This window comes from Zootoca vivipara, chromosome 1 (assembly GCF_963506605.1).
Source record: "Zootoca vivipara chromosome 1, rZooViv1.1, whole genome shotgun sequence".
NCBI lineage: Eukaryota > Metazoa > Chordata > Lepidosauria > Squamata > Lacertidae > Zootoca > Zootoca vivipara.
The window spans coordinates 46,252,059-46,274,696 of record NC_083276.1 but is presented as its reverse complement, the minus strand read 5'-3'; the positions used below and the strand labels follow the sequence as shown (position 1 = coordinate 46,274,696).

The 22,638-nt window shown below is 44.0% G+C and overlaps 1 protein-coding gene across 3 annotated transcripts in view; it reads right to left on the bottom strand.

Moving 5' to 3' along the window:
• Positions 1-22,638, bottom strand: part of SLC8A3 (solute carrier family 8 member A3) — a 161,628-nt gene that overhangs the window by 16,492 nt on the left and 122,498 nt on the right. For 2 of the 3 annotated variants that reach the window (XM_035113366.2, XM_035113377.2), the window contains exons 3-4: positions 17,981-18,087; positions 5,275-5,292 (exon numbers count right to left, since the gene is read on the bottom strand). In XM_035113366.2, coding sequence (XP_034969257.1) covers positions 5,275-5,292; positions 17,981-18,087 — 125 coding nt within the window. Of the gene's footprint in view, positions 1-5,274; positions 5,293-13,910; positions 14,015-17,980; positions 18,088-22,638 lie in introns of all 3 variants that reach the window. The other variant, XM_035113403.2, reaches the window with a different exon arrangement.

Genomic DNA, 22,638 nt, shown 5'->3' with positions numbered 1-22,638 from the left:
ACATGACATGGACTAAGTGAAAATGTCACCTCCATTCTTTACTTATTAGTCATGATCTGTCCTGAGTGGCACTCTACGTGTGCAGTGGCATATGCATTTTTTATGTTGCTCTGGATATCATCTGCCACAGGATTTACAGGGTTTGAAGTACATCGTCCAGCCGTCCAAGGGATGTCAACGGAGCCCATGGAAGGGGGCCCGACTGCAGAAGTTAAGTGGAGGAGAAGTGTCATTATATAAACCTTGCTCACTCAACAGCTCATCTAAAGGAGGGGGGGGTGCTGTCTGGAGCAGATGTGGTTGGTGAGGAATTGGTGCTGTGTTCTGGGCTCCTTTTTTCTTTTATAACATGGTCAGAGATTTAGCCTCTTTCCTTATTAACTTAAGAGCAACTTCCAGTAGTGCCAAGTGAGTGAATTATCCAATGCTACCTGCCAAAAGCAATCAAATCTGAGCACGAGAAAGGGCAGAAATCGTATTATTTTAATACATATTATTTGGTTCCAGAAGATCTGATTAAATTAGCACACTACTGAATTAGAGCAACAAAATTACTATGGGAACAGCTGAGAAAGACTTCCTGAAACTGAAGAGCTGATTGAATTATAAGAAAGAAAGAGCCTCTTTGCTTCCCAGTTATTCTCCAGTTGATACCTCTATTTTTTTTGTACACAAGGGATCCAGGTGTGTATACAAATATAGAAATGTCTCTGGAGGTGTTTTAGTTTCGTCTCTCTAGATAACAGGAAGCCACCAATCACAGCAGCTTCTTAAATCCTGAGTGCATGTTGGCATTGAAAAGTACATTTACAGCTAAGAGACCATGCATATTCTCGTGCCATTCTTACCCTACTTTATATATGCTTTTGTACATACTTATAAATTCTTTTGGGGGTGAAAAAAAATGGTGAGAATCATTCCTAGCTGACAGAGATTCAGGGGCTCGTTACACGCTTGGCCCCTGTGCGCTTCCACCAGTAGCCCCCTAAGTTCCACCCACTTCTTTTTTCTGCTTGTGGAGTTCCTCTGCTAACAGGGATTGGGTCATCTGACATGCAATGTTATGCAGACCTACTGAACGCGAGTCAAAGGTTGCATGCAGAACGGCAAGGTGCCATTACCGATGAACACACTAGGTGAACTCTGTGGTGTGTGACGGAAGCCATATAACTTTTAGACTGGAGGCAGGCAACAGCTTTTAAGAGATGAGAGCGATATGATAAAGGCGTTGTTGCCTACGATGTAAACACTCGTCTCCTTTGTCCTGTTATCAGTGATGACCAGTCTGGTGGTTTGCTGCCAGGAATTTCTGGCAGCTGCTCTGAAGAAAGTAGGGGTGGCAAAGTGCATTCTAAGCTATAACAATGGGGAGGCAGCAGTGGAGGAAAGGGCATTGCAGTCGTCCCTGGAGAAATGTGTGGCTGCTTACTGGAAGGCCTCAGCAGCCTATACAGGCATTTGGGCTGCTAGCCAGTCAGCAGCCACTGCTTCTTGGGGGTTGCTGCTAAGAATGGGCTCAACTCCTTTCCTCAGTTATTCAGCTGCTGCAGCAAGTAATTATTTCCAGGGATTCCCTCCACTGCCCACTGCTACCCTCTATTATTCAAGACAAAAGAAGGTTTGCACTACATACACCTATACGCTTTAAATTGTATTGGTTCGCTGCCTAGAGAAAGTTAGCTTTGGATGGTATGCAAACTGTTGAATATAAGTCCAGGCAATGGGGTTGTAACAATCTCTTTATTCACAGCAGACAAGTAAAAGACAAAGACCAACTCCCAGCCTACTGCTATATATATATATATGTAGCCAACTGGGCCAGCCTACAAACTCTAGGTGAAACTAATTAAAACAGTCACTCCTCCTAGCCTTAACTTTTTCCTGGCTACTCTGCTCTTGTGTTGTGCCTGCTATTCAATACACAACACAAACAGTGTTAATAATAAATAAAATGGCAGTCTAGTCAATTTCTACAGATGGAATGGGAAGGAGGATGCCATTTTGCCCTTTGCATCTTAGGCCAGCTTCAACGTACTCTTGGTGGGGTATGTCACTACTGTGTGACTTTAGCCAGCAGGCTTTGCCAAGACCATAACAATTCATAACAATATGCCATAGACTCTGTCTCTCTCTCTTTTTCTCATTCATATACTATATATGCACTTTATTAACATCAGATTCTGGCATATGTCTGTTATCTCAGTAACTCGGATGTCCTGAGCGTGGCTTTATTTCAAATGCCTCTCCGCAACAAAGCCTTCTAAGAAAATTTGATAGAGGGCACTTTGAGTTGGTCCACAGAGCTGCTGCTGTCATGCCGGAGAAGCACTTGTCAATCTCCATGCACATAGATCGTTTCTGAGAGCTGCAGCCAGAAGGACTCTGACAGATTCAGGGAAAGGGAAGGTGATGGTCCAAGCACATTTGAATGCAGAACACCAGCCTCATTCTCCGGGCTGTGAGACAGATTCTTATCATTTTGCACTCTTTTTTTTTTTAGGGCACAAGCTGAACCATAATTAAGTGTGCAGGTGACATGAAAGGGGAGACTTTGGAGACCAGGCTGACAATTGCCACTGTCTGATCCTATGCGAATGAAGGTGACAAGAATGTCAGTCACTGAGGGGGAGGACCACTAGAAACTGCACAGATGGGGAATGAAAGAGAGCTAAAGATCGCAAGCGAGGGCAGCAGGAGGTGGGGGAGTGGGAGGTGGAAAGCAACAGCAGCAATTACTGCTTTCCAAGAGGCTTGTTTACATCCTGCCTGCCTCTTGGTAATGCTGTCCATTAAGCTGTGGATGTAAATGCAAACCTTCTTCACATCATGATGACAGGTCACTATCAACACCCACTAGAGTCTTAAAGTGGTGTTTTACGAATGGTAAAAATTCGTGCTTTCTCCCTTCTGTTGAAACCTCCAATGGAAGCCCCAGGCAGAAACGAGCATACAGTTCAGTCTCGAATTGGTCTTTTAAGTCAGTGCTACAGGCAATCTGAGTTGGGGCAGCTCCTGGGTATCCTCTGATTCCTGATATAGAGGTAGGAGCAGGGAGCTTCTAGCCCAGGCATCCCCAAACTTCGGCCCTCCAGATGTTTTGGACTACAATTCCCATCTTCCCCGACCACTGGTCCTGTTAGCTAGGGATCATGGGAGTTGTAGGCCAAAACATCTGGAGGGCCGCAGTTTGGGGATGCCTGGTCTAGCCCTTCAACCACTTAACTCGTCTTAGCAGAGTTACCTGAAGAGAACAGCCCTCTTTGCCTGATAACGGAAGCACTGTCACCATGCTATTGAGGCCTTCGCCTGAATGCATACAGGAGCCCTGGCAGCAGTTCAGAATTTGGGAGTACCGGCTGGCTGACCCCCCCCCCCCCCGGTGTGGTGGTTAAATGCCAGGTCTGTCTGCAAGAAAACATCGATCACCCAGGATTTGCTCATGGATGAGGGGGCTCACTGGGCAGATTAGCTTTGTGACCCTATGCTAACCCAGCTGTGTCTGTCTGGGTACTTGGTGAAGCACCATTGCAGGGCAGTTGAACAGGGCAGGGTATCATGAGATCATCCATAAAAATTCCATCACCCTCACCAGGAGATCAATGTGCACTGTGCCTGAGGGACTGCTTGTGGTGACCTGGCAACTTCACCATACAGTTTTTGGTGAATCCGGAAGAAGGGCACCTTTGACACCTGGTGTGTGTGTGTGTGTGTGTGTGTGTGTGTGTGTGTGTGTGTGTCCCATCCTATTTTGTGATGGTAAGTTATTTAAAATTGTTGTAACACACTCTGTGACCTTAACTTGAAGGGTGGGTAAATAATCACACACACACACACACACACACACACACACACACACACACACAGCCCCCATCACCCCCTAATGCACTGTCTCCATTTCAGACTTTCCCAGCACTGAGAGGGAAAGTCTGAAGTGGGTTTCTAGGCACACATAGCAGAATGCTCTTAGAAAACCACTTCCGCATTACACGGAGGTGGTGTTGTGGGCTGGCCCCGACCAAACTCTCGCGATGGGGGCTGAGAGCTCAGCCCCCACGCGAGGTGGGAGTTCCCGCCTCCATCATTCCCGGGCCGACCAATGGGTTCGGCCGGGAGGCGGGGCTACCCTTCTCTTAAACAAACCAGAGGTGGGAACTCAGCCTCTTTCGCCCCGGCTCCCACCCGCCCACCCTTTAAGCTAGGCAGGTTAGGCCGACGCTGCTATGGACTCTGGTTGGTCGCCTCGGTTGGCTGTGGGGCCTGGTAGGAATTTTTCCACTTGGATTAGCCAAGCTGGTTTTTTCGCCTACCTCATAGCAATTTGTCACAACTTGGTTTGGCGGTTAGGCATTGGAAATTTGCATAAATGAAGAAGGGGGGGCAGATTGTGTCATCCTCTGCCCGGAATTGGAGATTTAATCCCATTAAAGGGGTTCCGGGGGCGGTAGCTTTGTCCTGAGCCTACGGAGGTCAGGGCCTTATAGCACCCCCCAACGGTGGCCACAGGAGGTGTCTCGGTAGATGTACATCACTGGGCTCCTTTCTGGTGGTTAATTTCTCCCAGACTGTAACACACGGGTTACAGTCGGATATAGCCAGTTAGGTTCCATTGCCTAAGCCAATACCGCTCCACATCCGAAACCAATAAAGTTGTGGCCTTTGTTCACCCACTTAAAATCAATTCACTGTGTCTTGTGTCTTATTTCCTGGGGAGGGAGGGACATTGCCACACAATTCATCCTATGATCACGGTTCCTGTTCAGATTGTCCAGCATACCATCAAATGCCTGATTAGGGCCTTAAGACAGCAAGTATGCAAAAGGGGCTCCTTTCTGTACAACGACCTGCACCAACAATAATAAGTGCAGTGAAAGTGAGGGAATTTCCTCTTATTCTATTACTGTGTTTATTCAATCTGGAAAAGAACAAGGACATAGTAAGGCTCCCCTGTTCTGACAATCCCACCCAAATCCTTGTTACCTTAGAACAGATAAGAAATTCACAGCACTTGTGTGGACATGGAGTGAACTGTCAAATTAGGTTGTTATCAAGGAAAATTGAGTGAGATATCTTTTTTGGCCTGAGGGCTGCCTTCCCTTCTGGGCAGCTTTCTAAGGGGTATATGCCAATGGTCTTAAATTCATATAGTCTCAATGCACAGCTTGCTTGATACATAAAAGGTCAAGGAGCTCCAAAGGGAAGCATTGAAATCAAGGCCACAACAAAGAGAAGAACAGAGCAAAGAGCAAACCAGTTAAGGAAGGGGAAAAAACTTACCTTGTGTCAAGAGGAGTGCTATATAAAACAGAAATATAAAAAAGAAGAGAAAAAGGGGAACAGTTAATAACTTAGGCATGGCAGTTTCATTTTGCAGATGACTGTATTAAATGAGCAATGAACTTGACTTGATGTAGCTGTGAATTTTCTGCCACCACATGCTAGATGCAGGTTTGTGAGCATGCCTGGTAGCAGCAAGATGAGCATGAAGCTGGAGAGAACAGGTGTGTACCATAGGTTCTGGCTACCAGAGGTTTCCCCCTTTCCTTCATGAGCAGAGGCAGGGAGGTGGGGCTTGAAGGGGTGGGGTGGGGTGGGTCTCTGGAGTCAGAAAGTGTGCCACTTCGCAACACTTTCTCAAGATCTGGGATAAGGCATAAGCCAAAGCTCAATCCAAATAAGCTTTTCTTTTCCCCCGGATGGGGACTTCAGTCATGTTAGAACCCTTAGAATAGTTGGTGCTTAGCGACTGTAACTTTGCCTTTGCTCAAAAAGTAAGATGCGAGTCATGATTCATGCTTAAAAATGAACTTTAAGTCACCTTACTCCGTAGCAAAATTACTGTTGCTGCAGTGGGAAATAAAACATCACCCCATCTACTTTGCATGCTCCCTTTGAAAACTCCTTTAGCTACGGTAATTGTCACTGATATTCCACCTATAGCTGTAAGGGGGACTGGGTACAATTCCAAGATACAAAGCGAAGCTCATGGCATGGCCAGAGATGGAAGAATAATTATTGATGGCCCCCAAGGCTAACGCCTAGACCTTCCTTAACTTTCCATGGGGATGTTACAGAGAGTTACAAATGCAGTTGTAAAGCAATCCTGAGAGCCAAAACAAATTTGTCTAACTGTATTTTGAGCTCTGAAATCATCTTTTAATGCTTTTGTTCTACAAAGCTTGATCAAGATGCCGGTTAAGTCAGGTGCTATTGAACCCTGGAGCTGTAAAAGTACAAGATAAAACTACAAGATAAAAGTACTGATAAAACAACAGGAGCTGTAATGCTAGCACTGCTAACAATGAATAACCACAACAAATAACTTAGGCCAAATGGTTACATATCTTTCTCAATCTCATAATGCAGCCGGAAATCTCTTCTGATGCAAGTCTTTTAATTTCTATTTGCTAATTGGAAGTCTCCAGGTGAGACAGACAGCTGCCAACAACAAATTGGTAGTCTGACATGGATAGGAGTAGTTTAACCACAGAACTGTTAATTTAGGTTTAGACAGCTAATAATCTTTTTAAAGCTATGATGCTTCATTTAATCCTATTATATCTCTTGCTTTTTCCATGTTTCAGATTTAATATGACTCATAGGAATTTTGTAACAATAATTGGTTTTTTAAAGCCAGTCACCATTGCTTCTGTAACTATATTGCTTTGAAATTCATTTAAAAACTTGTATGCTTTGAAATTTAGTATGTCTGAAAGATTGGGGGTGGAATGGCCTTTCTCACTCAGGTACCAAGAATCAGACTGAGGAAGTGCAACCCTGCTCGTTCCCCTGGAGCTTTCAGAGGCTTTTGCTATCATAAGCCACGGAATCCTTCTAGATCAGTTGGCCAGATCGGGCATGGGAGGCATGGTGATATGGTGGCCTGGTCCATAATGGAAACCCAGTTATAGACAGTAGTATTGGAGGACCTTTATTTGACCCCATGGCCAATGAACCATGGGGTACCTTCATGGTTTTCAACATCTATAAGAAACTGTTGAGAGATGGCATCTGAATGTTTGGGTTTAAGTGCACCAACATGAAGATGACACGCAATTCTACCCTTCTTTTTCATCTGATCATCCCAAGGAGTTCCTAAACTAATGCCTGGAGACCCTTTTGGGTTGGATGAGAGCAAAAAAGCTAGAATTAAATCCAGGCAAGGTGGGCATTCTGTGGGTAGGAGAACTGCTGTCTCTGGATAGAGGAGTACAGGTAGACCTAGGCGAGTTCCCACTCCCCCAAAGGATCATTTGGGAGAGATCCTGGATTTGTTACTATCTGGGAAGACCCAGAAAGCTGCAGTGGCCAGGTGCACTTGTTTCCAGCTTTGGCTGATATGTCAATGGCAACCTTTCTGAGAGAAGTCTGATCTTGTCTGAGTTATCCATACACTTGTCACGTCCACTGTAATGTGCTGAATGTAGGGCTACCTTTGAAGACAATTTGGAAAATGACTGTGATTGGAACATGCAGCAGTTATACTGTACCAATTGCACTCATAGCTAGTAAGCTTCCAAGTCCACTTAAAAAACTTAATGGTCTGGGTCTGGGTTACTTGAAAGACTGCCTGCACCCATAACAGCCTGCCTGTGCCCTGAAATGAACAAAAAGAGGCTCTATTTGTTTAGGTGCCCATCTGCTAAAAGTATTAGGCTAATGTTGTTTTGCTGTTTTATTCCTAAAGTTAATGGGTGGGGTTATTTTTCTTCTTCTATCATGTAAAACAATTTTAGATATACGGTAGTGTAAGCTGCTTTGTGGAGAAGATTTCTCGAAAGTAGGCTATAAAATATAAATAAACAAACAAATGACTGAAAGTTCATCCCAACGTAAAATGCTATTTCTCATTGTTTTGAATATGATGGTCAAAAAAAGCAGTTTAAAGCACGCCATTATATTCTGTACATTAATATGCATGAGTTAGAAATGTACTTATTTTTTGTTCCTGATATTGTTTATGCAGGTAAACATAATTTATGAAAATAAATTAAAAACCATTGCAAAAGTCAATGGTGGAAAGCATGAATCTAGGGGTAGGACATTGCTGGCAGGGGTAGGACATTACTGGCAGTCTGTAGTGCACATACAACCAAGTCTCTGCTATTTTTATATCTGCTTCTATGAAAGGTTGCCTTAGCAGGAAATATAATTCTGAAATAAGAATGTAATTAAGAACAGTCTGGAGAAATATGACCTTTTTGATAAAAGTGTGAAATGGAGACAGGTTAATGCCTTGGGAAAAGATCTTCTACGAATTTAGCCTGCATAATGTAATCTAATCAGAAGAACCAGATGACCCCCCCCTCCTTGCTCCCATATGCAGCTTGCAGATCACAATGTTGATGGTGAAACCCTCTCAAGCCATTTCTTACATTCTGCTTCTGTTTTTTAAAAAATTATTTTGGTGGCACTACCTACAAAAGGCTTGTTGCCATTTAAGAATCCGAGTCCTGTATCCATTGATGTCATCCTATTCGTGCAAGGGTTCCTGCTGATTTTGAGCTGTTTGGATTTATTTGCATGTTTTGTAAACTGACTTGTCTCCCCAACCCCAATGCTTTGCACTTTGATAACCAGCTGTTGTGAACTGCTTCGGGCATAGCTAATGATGGAAAAGGGACATATAAATACACTAGATTTTTTTTAAACAAACAACCACTTCTGTGACAAAAATAGCACTTTTGTGTCTCTTAAAACATCCATATCTTGATGATCTGGGATATTTTCCTTTCATTTTGCGCTTCACTCTAGTAATGGAGTGTTTTTCTTTCACTTCTAATGTTACACATGAATATTTGAAGAGTGTACACCCATCAGACAAGTTTTCCCCCACACAACCCAAAGTCCATAGTTATTGGTCAATCCAGACCATTTCTCTGTATGCCTCAGCTGTGGCTATGTACTCTGAGGAAGACAAAGCTATAGAATTTTGTTTACAACTGGCCCAGGAAACAGGATCATTTCCAAACATAAAGAGAAATCCACCTGTTGACTTGTACTCCTTTGGGTTTCTGGCTCAGTCTGCATCCATGTACCTCATAGTTTTGGATTGTTCTCAGCATAAGTTTACAACTCATGGTTCACTTTAAGTATCTAACAACTCTTCACAGCAGTTCAGTCCTTCTCAGTGGGAGAGCTAACTTTCCTGCTTAGGATTCCCACTGCATTTGCTATGTCAGGTCTGGTTGTTGTGGTTAAGTACAAGAGCTTTCCTTTGGCTGAGCTGTACTCAATTTCCCCTTCTGCACCCAATTGACTTCTTGTCCCGGTCTGGTGCTAGTGCAGAGCATCAATCTCTTCCTGTGCAGCATCCCTTCACAGGTGAGCTTCAGCGGTTAGCATCTGCTCTATCTTTTCCCAGGTGGAAGGTTCTAGAGGTTGCGATGACCTTGCAAGACGGGACAGTTGTAGGGTTGGGTCTTGGCATAGCTGCCAAGTTTTCCCTTTTCTCGTGAGGAAGCCTATTCAGCATAAGGGAATTTCCCTTAAAAAAAGGGAGAACTTGGCAGCTATGGGTCTTGGTGAGGCTCTGGAACCTCATCTGCCTCTTGATCACCCTTTAATGCAAGCATGTCATCATTAGTCTGCTTCCCTCTGGCTTTGCTGCGTCTTGGAATCTGCTCCTCTGCTTCTCTTTCCTGTTCAGCATCTGTGGTGTGACAGTAGAAGGCAGATCTGGACTGTTATACATCAATTCGGGTAAATTTATGAGGGCTTGTGTTTCTTCCTCTGACTTACCAGAAAAGTCCATCACAGTTTCTCTCTTGTCAGCTCTCCTATATTCATCAAAATGAACCACGTCTTGTGCTGACTTTCCCAGTACTCAAGTCCATTACTCCGTACCCTTTGCTTCTCAGAGCATAGCCAATCACAACAGTCTCTTCTGCTCAGGAATCTAACTTGTGCCTATCCTCCTTGGGTACATAGGCATGGGCAATACTGCCAAATATATGCATGTGTGGCATGTTAGGTACTCCTCTGTGCCAAAGTTCAAAAGGTGTATGTGGTTGGCAGTCTATTTTGGAGATATACTGCAGTGGCAACTGTATCTCCCCAGATGCGTTTGGGAAGGCCAAAGTCACTCAACATGTACAAAGCCATTTCCAGAAGAGATCTAAACTTTCTCTCAGTGATGTGAGTTTTGCTGGCACCCAATGAAAAACAAGATTTTTCCTTACAACTCTCTGTTTCCCCATAGTTCTTCCTCTGGGACTTCAAAACACAGAGTTGTGTCTCACACAACTCCCTTTTCTCTTTCACTTGTTGGGGTGGGGGGCGAAAAAGGAGAGCTGTGTTTGCTGCCTGGGCAAACCAAACCTTGCTTTGCCTTTGTTACACATGCAGAAGTTTGTGTGGCACAGTTGGAGAGGTTCCAATGAAATACAATTCCTTCATCTTCTGAACCAAATGGCGTGATGGAATTATACCTTGCATTATACACTTGAGGCCATTATAATTTAGACTTTGGAGCACCCTGACTGAAAAAAGGAGACCTGGTGCTGCAGCCCCTCTAATGCTGGTGTGTCAAAACTGTGTTGTGTGAAGGGAATATCCAGCCCAAATTTCCCTGGAGGGCTGACAAAGTAAAAGGAAACCTAGACCCCAGTTGTCAACTAATGTGACACTCAAGCAATCCAATGAGTTAACAGCCCAGTGAAAAGATGTCATCTTCCTAGCAAGGGGAAAAAAGGCTGGATTTACTGGAGGGACACTCAAAAGGTACTGACAGTAGGGCAGCCAGAAAGGTGACACAATCTGCTGGAAGGCTTCTAGGCCCTGTCATGTTTCGCCAACAACAGTTTGGTCCCTGTCACTGCAGATAAGGGGAACATATAGAACCATGGGACTGCAGAATGAGATTGGGAAGCCTTGGAGCCAATCAATGGAAGAGAGAAGAAGGCAACCCATTTCCAACTCTAACAATGAGAAGTTCAACAAACTCTTGGTGGCGGCGGTTGTTTTGCATTTGTTATCACAAATGGAATAAGGGCATTGGCAAGAAGAGGTGTGTTTGCTGATAGGTTCTGATCCCTGAGTTCCTTACCAAGCTACAAAGGAAAGAGAAAGAGGATACCCACCTCAGGCCTAATCTTTTCAGGTGTTCTGTGGGGGGCATTGTCACAGAATGAGATTACAAAAGAGGGAAATGTCGGGAAACTGATAACGCACAGGATTATGAGGGCCGAACATAGTTACAGCCAATAATTCTGAAGGGAATTCAAACGTAAAATGGCTGAGGAGCTCACAAAATACAATTTAATTCAATTTAGCTAATACACTAGAAGCCTGGAGGGTAACAAAGATTGAACATCTTATAGGATGAATTTATCTAAATAGGATGTACAGTTAATCCGGGAGAGAGGGAAGGAAGAGGCACACATTGGTTCAGCCTCATTTCTCTACCAAATAACTTGGCAGAGTGAAATAAACATTAAAACACAAATTCACACAAAGGACAACAGAGCTATCAACACCTGTTCTCATTTCCACACAGTCTCTCCAACCCAGGCAGGGGCCAGGACTCCACCTGCATAGCTGTACATTCTCTAGGCTCAAACCCTGAAAGGGGCACCTGTCCCTATAATAATGGTAGTAGCAGCAACATGTGTGGCCGCCTCAGTAGGAACATAGAAAGCTGCTTTATGCAAAGTCAGGCCATTGGTCCATCTACCTTAGCACTGATGACACTGACTGGCAGCAGCTCTCCAGAGTTTCAGGCGGGAGTCTTTCCCAACTTGACCGGGAGATGCAGGGATTGAACCAAGACTTTCTGCAGGCACAGCATGTGCTCTACCACTGAGCTTCAGTCCTTGCTGAATTTGTCTCTGCCACATTGTTATTAAAGATGAATGGTTAGGGCCAACTAGATGATATGGTAGGAGATCTGGGACTGGACCTCCTCTGATTTTTATCCGTACCTAAAAGCACCCATGAGGTGAATTGAGTTGGACAGTGACCAGAGCACAGGATGAGGAAGCTGTCTCCCCATGACATGTGAAATAAATCAAACCCCCCCAAAAGATGCTGTTTGCCCCATGGGGGCATAACAGGCAGGAAATTCATTAGCTCCCCCCCCTCTGGGGGCTTGACTTGACATTGGGTCGCTCCATAGCAAAGTTTAGCTGTGAAGAAACCAAGGGGAGATCCATCAAAGGTCTCCCTTCGCTTTATCTGGCATGACCCTTTCTTCGCAGAGGTTATATGGAAGGGAAGAATCAAGAGTACAGAAATAGTAGAACCAAGGAAAAAGCTAACAGGGTTGTTGTGGATACCATTGCTGAAGTGCATTAGGAAAGGCTGGGCTGGGCTGGGGAGGGCGGGAAGAAAGGTAGAGCTTATTAGGTGCCGGTAACAGACCTGTGAGAGGGAGAAGAAGCGTTGATGGAAGGTTGGCATTCCCTTGGCTGAGAGGCAAAGGAGTGGATTGGGAGGATTGGATTTAGGGGGTTATGAGTAAGCATTGGAGAGGCTTTATTTAAAAAATTAGCTTAAAATACTTGATTTAAAACACTTGAGCAGTTTCATCACACAGTTTTAATTTCTTTGTTTAATATTGCATTATGAACCCCCAGAATAGGGCAGGATTACCATACACAAACAAATCAAGCTCTTCTGGCTTTATGCTTGAAGGAATTGGTGCTTTAAAATTTTGCAGCCTTTTTTTTCAGAAGAGCCAGCAAAGATATATCCCCAGTGTTGTTGTTGTTGTATTGGAGAACCATTATTTAATGTCATTTTTTTAAAAAACAGCTGTATGAAAGCATCAATTTATTTAACCATAAAGCCAAGAGAATTTGATTTGTTTGTACGATATGTATTATACTAGGAAATACAATTTATTGATCTAAAATATTTAATGCATGTTTTTGTTATATATTAAAAAAATACTTGTTATATATTAAATATTTTTTAAAAAAATACTTTAAAAGTGAGTTTATCTCTGTCTTCTCAAAACTTCTGCATTCAGTGGTATAGGATGCTGCTCGCTTTGGTCAGTGGTTTCGTACACTGGGACCCCCTTGACAAGACCCACTGAAATGAAGAGGAGCTGTGTGAAAAGCCTTGATACAGCCTCGTGTGCCTGCCCTTTTGAGGTGGGTGCCTGTCACATGCCCATAAACCGGCCTAGGAGTGATGCCTCAGAAGATGGTTTAACTTCCAAAATCAACAGACTCCTCTGTTGCTGATGTGCACTCAGCTTCATTTTCATCTGCCAGCTAACCAGAATGTTTAGCGAGTTCCTAATGTTAGAGCTGTGAAGTTTTATTAATAAAAGTATAATTTTTCCTTGCCAGGCTGTCAGATTTTTGCACTGAAGAAGCAAACAGAATGCAAATGCTAATTGTCATTATTATGACAGAACCCGTTCATCACAACTCCAGCTGTAGGTGTTAAAAAATAAAAATTCACCAGCACCCAAAGTCATCCACCGCAAGTTATGCCACAGAAAAGGAGCAAGGAGGAGGAGGCGGGAAAGACTGTGCAAGATACAGAACTGGGGAGGAAGCTGAAAAGGCAGCCATGCAAGTTGCATTCTTTGGGGTGGGGGTTTGGGGAAGTGCTTTCAGTCTCGGCATGAGGGAGAGGGAAACAGGAGAAGGCCAAAGATGTCACCGAAAGGGGGAAGAAAGCGAGAGAGAGATAGAAAGAGAAGAAACGGTCCAAACACACGCGGCTCACACGCCCTGAAAGGCACAAGCACTGCACGAAAGGAGGATCCGAAATAAGCTAGGCTCAAAAACTTAGAGATGGGACCGAAACAGGGTGAGAGCGAGAATATAGGAGGGAAAGGAATAAAACTTGGTCCGTGAAAAAACGAAAGAGAGAAAAAAGGGGGAGGGGAAGCAAAAAGATTACTTTTTTGTGGATTTGGGTTTCTTTTGTCTGTTTTTCCAAAAAGAATCTCACACCTGATATTCCTCGTTCCATCCATTTCGGTTCACCAAGGGCAATGAAGAAATTCTCCTGCCTTTCGTATTCCTCCTCATCTACTATATTAACCCTTACGGTCTTCCTGTAGGGACAACAAGAAAGACATGTGTGTACAGTGGGTTGCCTGGTTGGGAGCAGATGCAGCAACAGCAGCAAGCGGCAGCACCTCCACCGCCACACCATTCCCACATGCACCATTCCCACTCCTGCCACTGCTTGTGGCAGCCCTTTCACTGGCTTTCTATGGCACGCTGGTCGTAGCTGATCTTTAGGTGAGTCAGAGAACGTTAGAGGAGGAAAGGAGGGCTGGGAGGGGCAGAGGGCGAGGAAAGGGAACCTGGTCCTTGTTGATGGTTAGTGGAAGGTGATTTCTGCAGCACATTTAGTTGAGTGTCACATGGTAATAACAGCTTGTCAGCTGGCTCGACAATAACCAATCAAAAATGTCCATAGGCACAAGAGAGCCCTAGACACACATACATACCTGAAGTGTTTTAGGAGAAGAGCCAATTTTTCTCTCTCACACACACACATTTTATAATATCAGCATTGGTCTTTGGTGGGGAGCATGGTTACATTAGCATACACACATACACGTACACATGCACACACCCCTTTCCATCTAGGGTAGTTCTCTTGCTCCAAGAAGACACACACTGACTTTCCCCCTTTCCTTTAAAAACACACGCCTGCAATTGCAGGTCCATTTAAGTTTAACTATGGTTTACAGGTTTATTGGTGCATGGAGCTAAAATGGCAGCTGCTTGGCTCCTTCTCTGCTCTTGCTGAGAATGAATCCATGAGCATTCTGCCTGAATTCAGCCTGTAGTTTGTTTTCCCCAAACAAATCTTGCAATGGAATCCAAGAAGAAACGTTAGTTACAGTTCGTGGTTTGTTTGGAGAGGGACAATACAAGCCTCGGTTTGGATGTAATGCTAAGACAAACCATGGCTTAGTTCCTGGCAGTGTGGCAGCAGCAGGAGCGTGAGGGGATTAAAGTGCTTGCAAATTTTGCACTGAGCACCAGCATGTTTCTCATTCAGCTTTAAATCATAGTTAAGCTTAATGCCAACCAAGCCAGGATGTGATATGTTTACCTAGTTCTTTTGGGGGGGGGTTGGAAGTGCCTACTGTGGCTTAGAAATTTGCTTTTGCTGAATGAGGTGCTGCTAGGGCTGCCATAAGTCTAGAACCCCCACTCCAACCCCCAGCCATTTCCAGGATTTCAAAGGTGGAATTGATGTCTTTGGGGAATTTCCTAAAGGCGGCAAGTCAAATCAAGTTTCTTTTTTGGGGGAGGGGAGAAGAGCTGAACAACTTTGGGGTGTCCTGGTTTTTCCCCCTTTTTGATTTATGGCAACCCTAGGTGCTACTCAGTGTTCATGAAATTCAGTGTTACAAGGTTAAGGGCAGAATGCAATGCAACCAGGTTAGCATGTCATTTTCATTCAAAAAAGAGACACTGGTGAGAATGCAGCTTAAATGACTTTTACGAAGTTCACTGACTTGATTCTTTCCCTTCCTAATGGTACATTATGTTAACACTAAGGCTGCAGCAGAAAAGGGCTAATGGTAACACTATGGTTGCTTTTATTCTGTCAAATGTGTCAAAAGGAAGAAAAATGATCATTTCCTACTTTCTCTTCCCCCCTGGTGATTGCCCTGTAATGTCCCGGGGGCTTTCTATTAGAGCTCTTAGGCCAGTTCTAACACAATCCCTCCTAGTTACTTGTTCGGGAGAAGCAGATGTGAAAATTTCACTCCTTACATTTTGAAACCACACATAGGTAAGGTAAGTGGCACAAAGTAGCTACCGTCTGACGCAGGCCTTTGTAATGTGAAGAATATCAGAAGTGACTCTGAGAGACAAATAAATAGCAGTTAAGACTTTTGTCAGACACCTATCTCAGGGCATTTCCACATATGAGGCTTAAATTGGCTCCTAACGCAAATGAAAAATCTACCCTGACAGCGGCAGATACTCTCTTCTGAATTCTCTGCCAAATTAATACATGGCACAAAGAGTGAGAAAAGCTCAAAAGTGTTTTTTAGGGTCACATGTTTAAAACACTCTCAATTCCCAAAGTACAGTCAGGTGCAGCAGACTGCCACCATTCTCTGGTAAAGTCTCTCTATGTGTATTGGAAAGGCCTTTAAGGAAGAAGGGATTTAGATAGCTGTGTATGTTGCCGCTGTTCCCACATCTACACTTCTGCCTCCAGGGTGATGTTGACAGCCTCAAAGGCACAGCTCAGAAACAGTCCTGGTCACAAAGATGTCAGGTCAACATCAAAATAATTGTGTGAAGGAGGAGACCCTGAAGTTGGGCTCCTGAGTAGCTTGGTGGGGAAACAGATGTGGAACAACACTTAGGTGTTGCAACTAACCTTTTCTTAAAATGCAAAATGTTACACTGTGACTCTGCCTCTGCATTAATCTGGAAGGAAGTCATGAGGGTAAAAGAAGTGCACTTGGAAATAGAGGCCAAATGGAACAAAGAGCAAGTGCATGGTGGGTGGGTGGGGGGTGACAGTGAGAGAGCACAAACGCAGATATGGGTAGGCCAAGGGAAAATCACTGTTCAGCTATGCTGCCATTGGGGGAATCATGCCAGATCATTTTCTCAGCCAGTCATGGCCAGTGGGGTGGAGTGACCATCCAGACATTGCCATCCCTATGGCTTACCTGGACAAGGCTTGGGCAAGACAACAGTATGGTCAAGGCTGCACGGCAGGGCCAGCTTAAGACATGTTGAACTACAAAATGGCGCCCCTGCCAAGCAAGTAGGATCTACATTGGGAACAAGGGCAGGGATAAACTCAACCTTATCTGATGGTTAAAGTGGGAATCAAAGGCAGTCGGGGGTGGGCAGGGGCCTGCTCTGAATCACACCAGGCGGGTGCAGAGCTCAAGAGACCCCAGAGGGCAGCCCTGGCCATTTCTTCCCTGGGGGTGGGAGGAGACCAGCAGTGGCTCCTACTCATCAAGATGTTGCTGTAGAGGTGGCACTGGGGATGGGCTGCCGAGGAGGTGGCAGATCTGGCCTCCAAGGAGTGCAGCAGCAAGATATACTTTGTTTGGAGGCCAGATCTGCTGCCTGTGTGGATCCTGCTGCCTGAGGTGGTTGCCTCACCTTGCCTCTTGGGTGGGCTGGCCCTGATGCATGGACACACTGGCAGGAGCCCTGGACTGGCTCTGCTGCCGTCTTTGCACAGCCCCAACCACACCACTCCTGCTTTCAGCCTAATCGACCTCTACATAATCACACTTCAACAGATGTACTGTAGAGAGGTTTTCTTTTGGGTCTATGGAACCAACGTGGAGTTGAAATAAAAGTGCAACCATTATCTGTGGCCTTATTGGCAAGGAGAGTGGCATTAGCATAAGGTCAGGAGCACACAAGAATGGCACAAGAGCATGTTGCACACAGTGAAATCTAGAAATATTGGAAGTATGTAGCCTGAATTTCTATTTGTTCACGATATCACCACTGACTGCAATTTTATCCATTATGCCCCAAATTCAGTAAGTAGAAATATCATTTTTTAAAGGGCTAGACAAAATTGATTGGCGAAACTCTTCCTTTTGCAAAGAACTAAACAGTTACTCTTGCAAAACGGTGTGCTGACCATTGTGCATTGCAGACATTGGGGCATGCCTGGCATGCCAAGAGCAAATGCTGTTTGTGAGGGTAGCTTCACGGAAAGAGCTTCAAGAAATACACAGCTTTACTTCATGATGGAACACAGCCTATTCTGTGGTGTCAATGATGGAGCTGAAAACCCCAGTGTCTAGTTATTCCAAGAATGTGCGCTGATATTCATAAGCCACACACACCAAAGGCACACACCTTTCCCCAGACCTAGAATGCATTGTCTCGCTAGCTCCCATCAGTACCATGTGACAGGTTGTGCATACACAGCAGTGTTAAGGATTGAGCAGTTGGAAAACAGAAAGAGACTATAGAGAGTGAGAAAAGAAAGGCAAGGAGACGAGAGAAAGAGGAAAGAAGAGTGTTAATGTTAGTTGGGAGAACCAGTACTACACCTTTCTGTAAACTCATATCCACCATGCGTGGGCCCATCAGCTCAATGAAGAAAGTCTTGTTTTTCTCATACTCCTCATCATCAATTACCTTGATGTGAATAGTTTTGCTGTGAATGGAAAAATAATAAGTGTCATAATGGGGAGAAGGGGTGGGGAGGCAAGCTGGGTCAAGAGAGGGAGAGAGAAGCCAAAGAGAGATTTTTAGATGGTCAAAGCTTACTCACCCATTACGAATGGCAAAACAGAGTAGAGATTTAAACCTTTTGCTGGGCAGCTAGCTAGTGTGGCAGAACACTGGCACCAGACACTGGCCACACAGTGATAAAATTTGTTCTTTTTGCAAAACCTACTCATATGCTCAGCCCTCTGTTTACATCAAAAACCTTGTTGTCACAGGATTCATATCAGAAGGCATTTGCACACCACTGTGTATACACAAGGGTTAACTTACTGTATGCAACGCAAACTGGGCATTTAAGATGCATTGTTAACTCTTGTTAAAAAATTAAATAGCATATCGCAAATAGAAAGGTAATTTTTAATCACCCACTACATTTTTAAAATGGAAATTTTCAGAAATTTATGACACAATTCAGTTGGCTAGAAATGAAAACATTTTATTTTGCATCAAGGCTACAAAAATTATTCATTTTAACACTTTTGATTTTGTTTTGTTTTTTAAAACCAAGTAAGCAAAGATTCTGAAAATATTATAAGATCGGGACATTCCACACCAAAGTTTGTTTGTATAAGTGTCAGTATAAGAAAGGTATCAGTAGGAGAAAAATGTTAGAACTCTATTAATGCTAAAAATCTACAAGAAATCACACCTGTTCCTTGGCATATAGATCCTCATTGTTGGCCTTTAAACTACAGTATACCTTTGATTTTTCTTTATTTTAAAAGCAAGCAGTCATACCCCTCATACCCCTCAAGCACTCATAAAATTTTAAAAGATGATGCTGTTAAGGTGCTACACTCAATATGCCAGCAAGTTTGGAAAACTCAGCAGTGGCCAGAGGATTGGAGAAGATCAGTCTACAACCCAATCCTTTAAAAAGTGCAGTGCCAAAGAATGCTCCAACTACCGCACAATTGCGCTCATTTCACACGCTAGCAAGGTTATGCTTAAAATTCTACAAGGCAGGCTTAAGCAGTATGTGGACCGAGAACTCCCAGAAGTGCAGCGGCTTCCGGTTGACCACGCCATCTTGCTCAGACGGGGGTCCGCACAGCGGAGCGGACCTCGGCGCTTCAGAGGTGGAGGGAATCGTTCCAGCGAAGCGAAACCTCCTTAAAAGCCCCAAATCGAGCTTTTTGGGGACAGATTTTGCCTGGCGGCGCCAAAAGCGGGCTCTCTCCTCCCCGGATCGGCTTTGTTTAAGCCCCCGAGAGCGAGGAGGTGAACCGCGGCGGACAGGCTGACATTGCTGCTCTGAGAGTGCGAAGCTGCGAGTCTGGGAAGTGGAGGTGGCCAATTCTTCAAAGAACATTCAGCAAATGAATAGACTGTGAGTAATTTGGATTCTTTGGAATGTAAATTAAGGCAACAATTTGGACCTGGGAGAGAGGGGAAAAGAGGAAGCCACCCCCCCCTACGGTAACATAAGAGACAGTAAACAGAAACCCGAAGCCGTAAACAGAAGATTTCAACTTAAAAGGATTCCTCAAAGGCATCAAAGAGAATCTCCCCTAAATGCAGGGTAAAAGGGGAGAGAGACTGTGGTTGTGATTGCCCTGCAGAAAGAAGTTAAGACTAAGAAAGACCTTTCTGTTCCTCGGGAGCCGGCAGCCCAGACAATCCAGTGAGTTGATCAGGATTTATAGTTAAATTCTATTTCTATCTTTATCTCTGGACTTTTTGGAAATTCTTTTTTGGTTTATATACTTTTGAAATGTGAGTTCGAACTTTATTTTTAAGAATGCAGCCAGCTTGTTAAAATGGAGTCGAGAAAATAGACTGCGATTATATTCCACCCCATGTGACAAGTTTTGACCTTGACAGGACTGAACTATGTCAACAAAAAGGTACCCGCCTGAGTTTCAGCGGACTGTTTTGACCTTAATGTGGGAAGCAAGAATAGAACTATGCCAAGAGGAGACACAACGGCAAGTGTTACAGCAACAATTCCAGATGATGATGGCAGAATATGATTTCTTAGAAGATGAAGCTTTTGAAACTGAAGAAGACGAATGTGAGAATGACAATGATGAGGACTGTGATGACTTAACACAAAATGAAGCCCATCACGAAAAAAATGATGATTTTACTCTACAAAAAGTTGGATGGAGTGCCTCCCCTTCGAGGGGGGCACGATTGGACTTACTGGAACTCCAGAATGACCACAGGGAAGAAGGAAAAATTAAGCAGAGAAGAGAAGAAGCTCAGGGGTCTGATATGGAGGCCTGGATGGCAAAAGACTGTAAACAGGGGGTGGGGTGAAGGGAAAGTGAAGTTGTGATTGTAAGGATGGGTTAATAGGACTATAACTGGACTGCTGACTATGGAACTTGCTGGATTGGTGGGGTGGAGCCAGTACTCGGGGGGGTGTAAGGTTAGTTTGGGAATAATTATAGGTTTAAAAAGTGAATTGATTCTGGAAAAAGGTGAAAATATGGAGGCCTATAGAGGGGTAAAAATTAGGCACGGGAAGAAAAAATGGGAGTTTGATTTCTCAGTGATTGGACAATAGGCGAAAATGATAATAGTTAGTTTAAAAGTGGTACAAGATATAAAGGTGTATGTTATAAAATATGAACTATGAAACTGTTGAAGATGATAAATAAGGGAGGAAAACCGGGGAAGGGGGGAGGGTGGGGAAGCCCACAAAATATGGTTTAACAATTATGAATTTAACAATTATGATGAATTTTTTTTGTCTTTTTTCCTTTTTGTCTTTTTTTTCTTCTCTTTTTTCTCTTTTTCTCTTTTTGTATTTTCTTTTTTTTTTTTGGTATGACAATAGATGGTTGGATGGATGAACTCCTGCGTACTGCCCTGGTTCACTGGAGCTCCCTGGTGGCAGGGGGGGGCTTCGGGGGCAGGGGAGGGGGAGGAGGACAGAAACCCAATCATAAAATGGACCACTTCTGACTGTTCACCTGCGTGGGATACTTCTGTGGCAGGGGAGGACCCATGGAGGGGGGTGGGAAGAAGGTGGAAAAGGTGTATATGTATGTACCATCTTTTGTAATTTGTAAAATCAATAAAAATTATGTTTTTTTTTTTTTAAAAAAAGAGAACTCCCAGAAGTGCAAGCTGGATTTCGAAAGGGCAGAGGAACCAGAGACCAAATTGCAAACATGCGCTGGATTATGGAGAAAGCTAGAGAGTTCCAGAAAAACATCTACTTCTGCTTCATTGACTACGCAAAAGCATTTGACTGTGTCAACCACAGCAAACTATGGCAAGTTCTTAAAGAAATGGGAGTGCCTTATCATCTCATCTGTCTCCTGAGAAATCTTTATGTGGGACAAGAAGCTACAGTTAGAACTTGATATGCAATAACTGATTGGTTCAAAATTGGGAAAGGAGTATGACAAGGCTGTATATTGTCTCCCTGCTTTTTAAACTTATATGCAGAATTCATCATGCGAAAGGCTGGACTGGATGAATCCCAAGCTGGAATAAAGATTGCCAGAAAAAATATCAACAACCTCAGATATGCTCATGACACAACCTTGATGGCAGAAAGTGAGGAGGAATTAAAGAACCTTTTAATGAGGGTGAAAGAGGAGAGCGCAAAATATGGTCTGAAGCTCAACATCAAAAAAACCAAGATCATGGCCACTGGTCCCATCACCTCCTGGGAAATAGAAGGGGAAGAAATGGAGGCAGTGAAAGATTTTACTTTCTTGGGTTCCATGATCACTGCAAATGGTGACAGCAGTCACGAAATTAAAAGATGCCTGCTTCTTGGGAGAAAAGCAATGACAAACCTAGACAGCATCTTAAAAAGCAGAGAGATCACCTTGCCAACAAAGGTCCGTATAGTTAAAGCTATGGTTTTCCCAGTACTGATGTGTGGAAGTGAGAGCTGGACCATAAAGAAGGCTGATCGCCGAAGAATTGATGCTTTTGAATTATGGTGCTGGAGAAGACTCTTGAGAGTCCCATGGACTCAAACCTATCCATCCTGAAGGAAATCAGCCCTGAGTGCTCACTGGAAGGACAGATCCTGAAGCTGAGGCTCCAATACTTTGGCCACCTCATGAGAAGAGAATACTCCCTGGAAAAGATCCTGATGTTGGGAAAGATTGAGGGCACTAGGAGAAGGGGAGGACAGAGGACGACATGGTTGGATAGTGTTCTCGAAGCCACCAACATGAGTCTGACCAAACTGTGGGAGGCAGTGGAAGACAGGAGTGCCTGGCGTGCTCTGGTCCATGGGGTCATGAAGAGTTGGACACAACTGAATGACTAAACAACAACAACTCATACCCCTGTAAAGTGCATGTTGTGTTAAGACAGTAGTGGCAGACAGTGTTACTTCATTAACTAGATCTGCTGAATGTGACTCAGGGCCAAACTAGACAGGACATTAATTGCGTGAATGCAATTAATGTGCACATTTCTCATAATGTAAAATAGCAATTACAGGAAAGCCAGAGCAGTCTCAGAACCATGGGGAGGGTGGGAATTTTTTTAACTCTTTCTC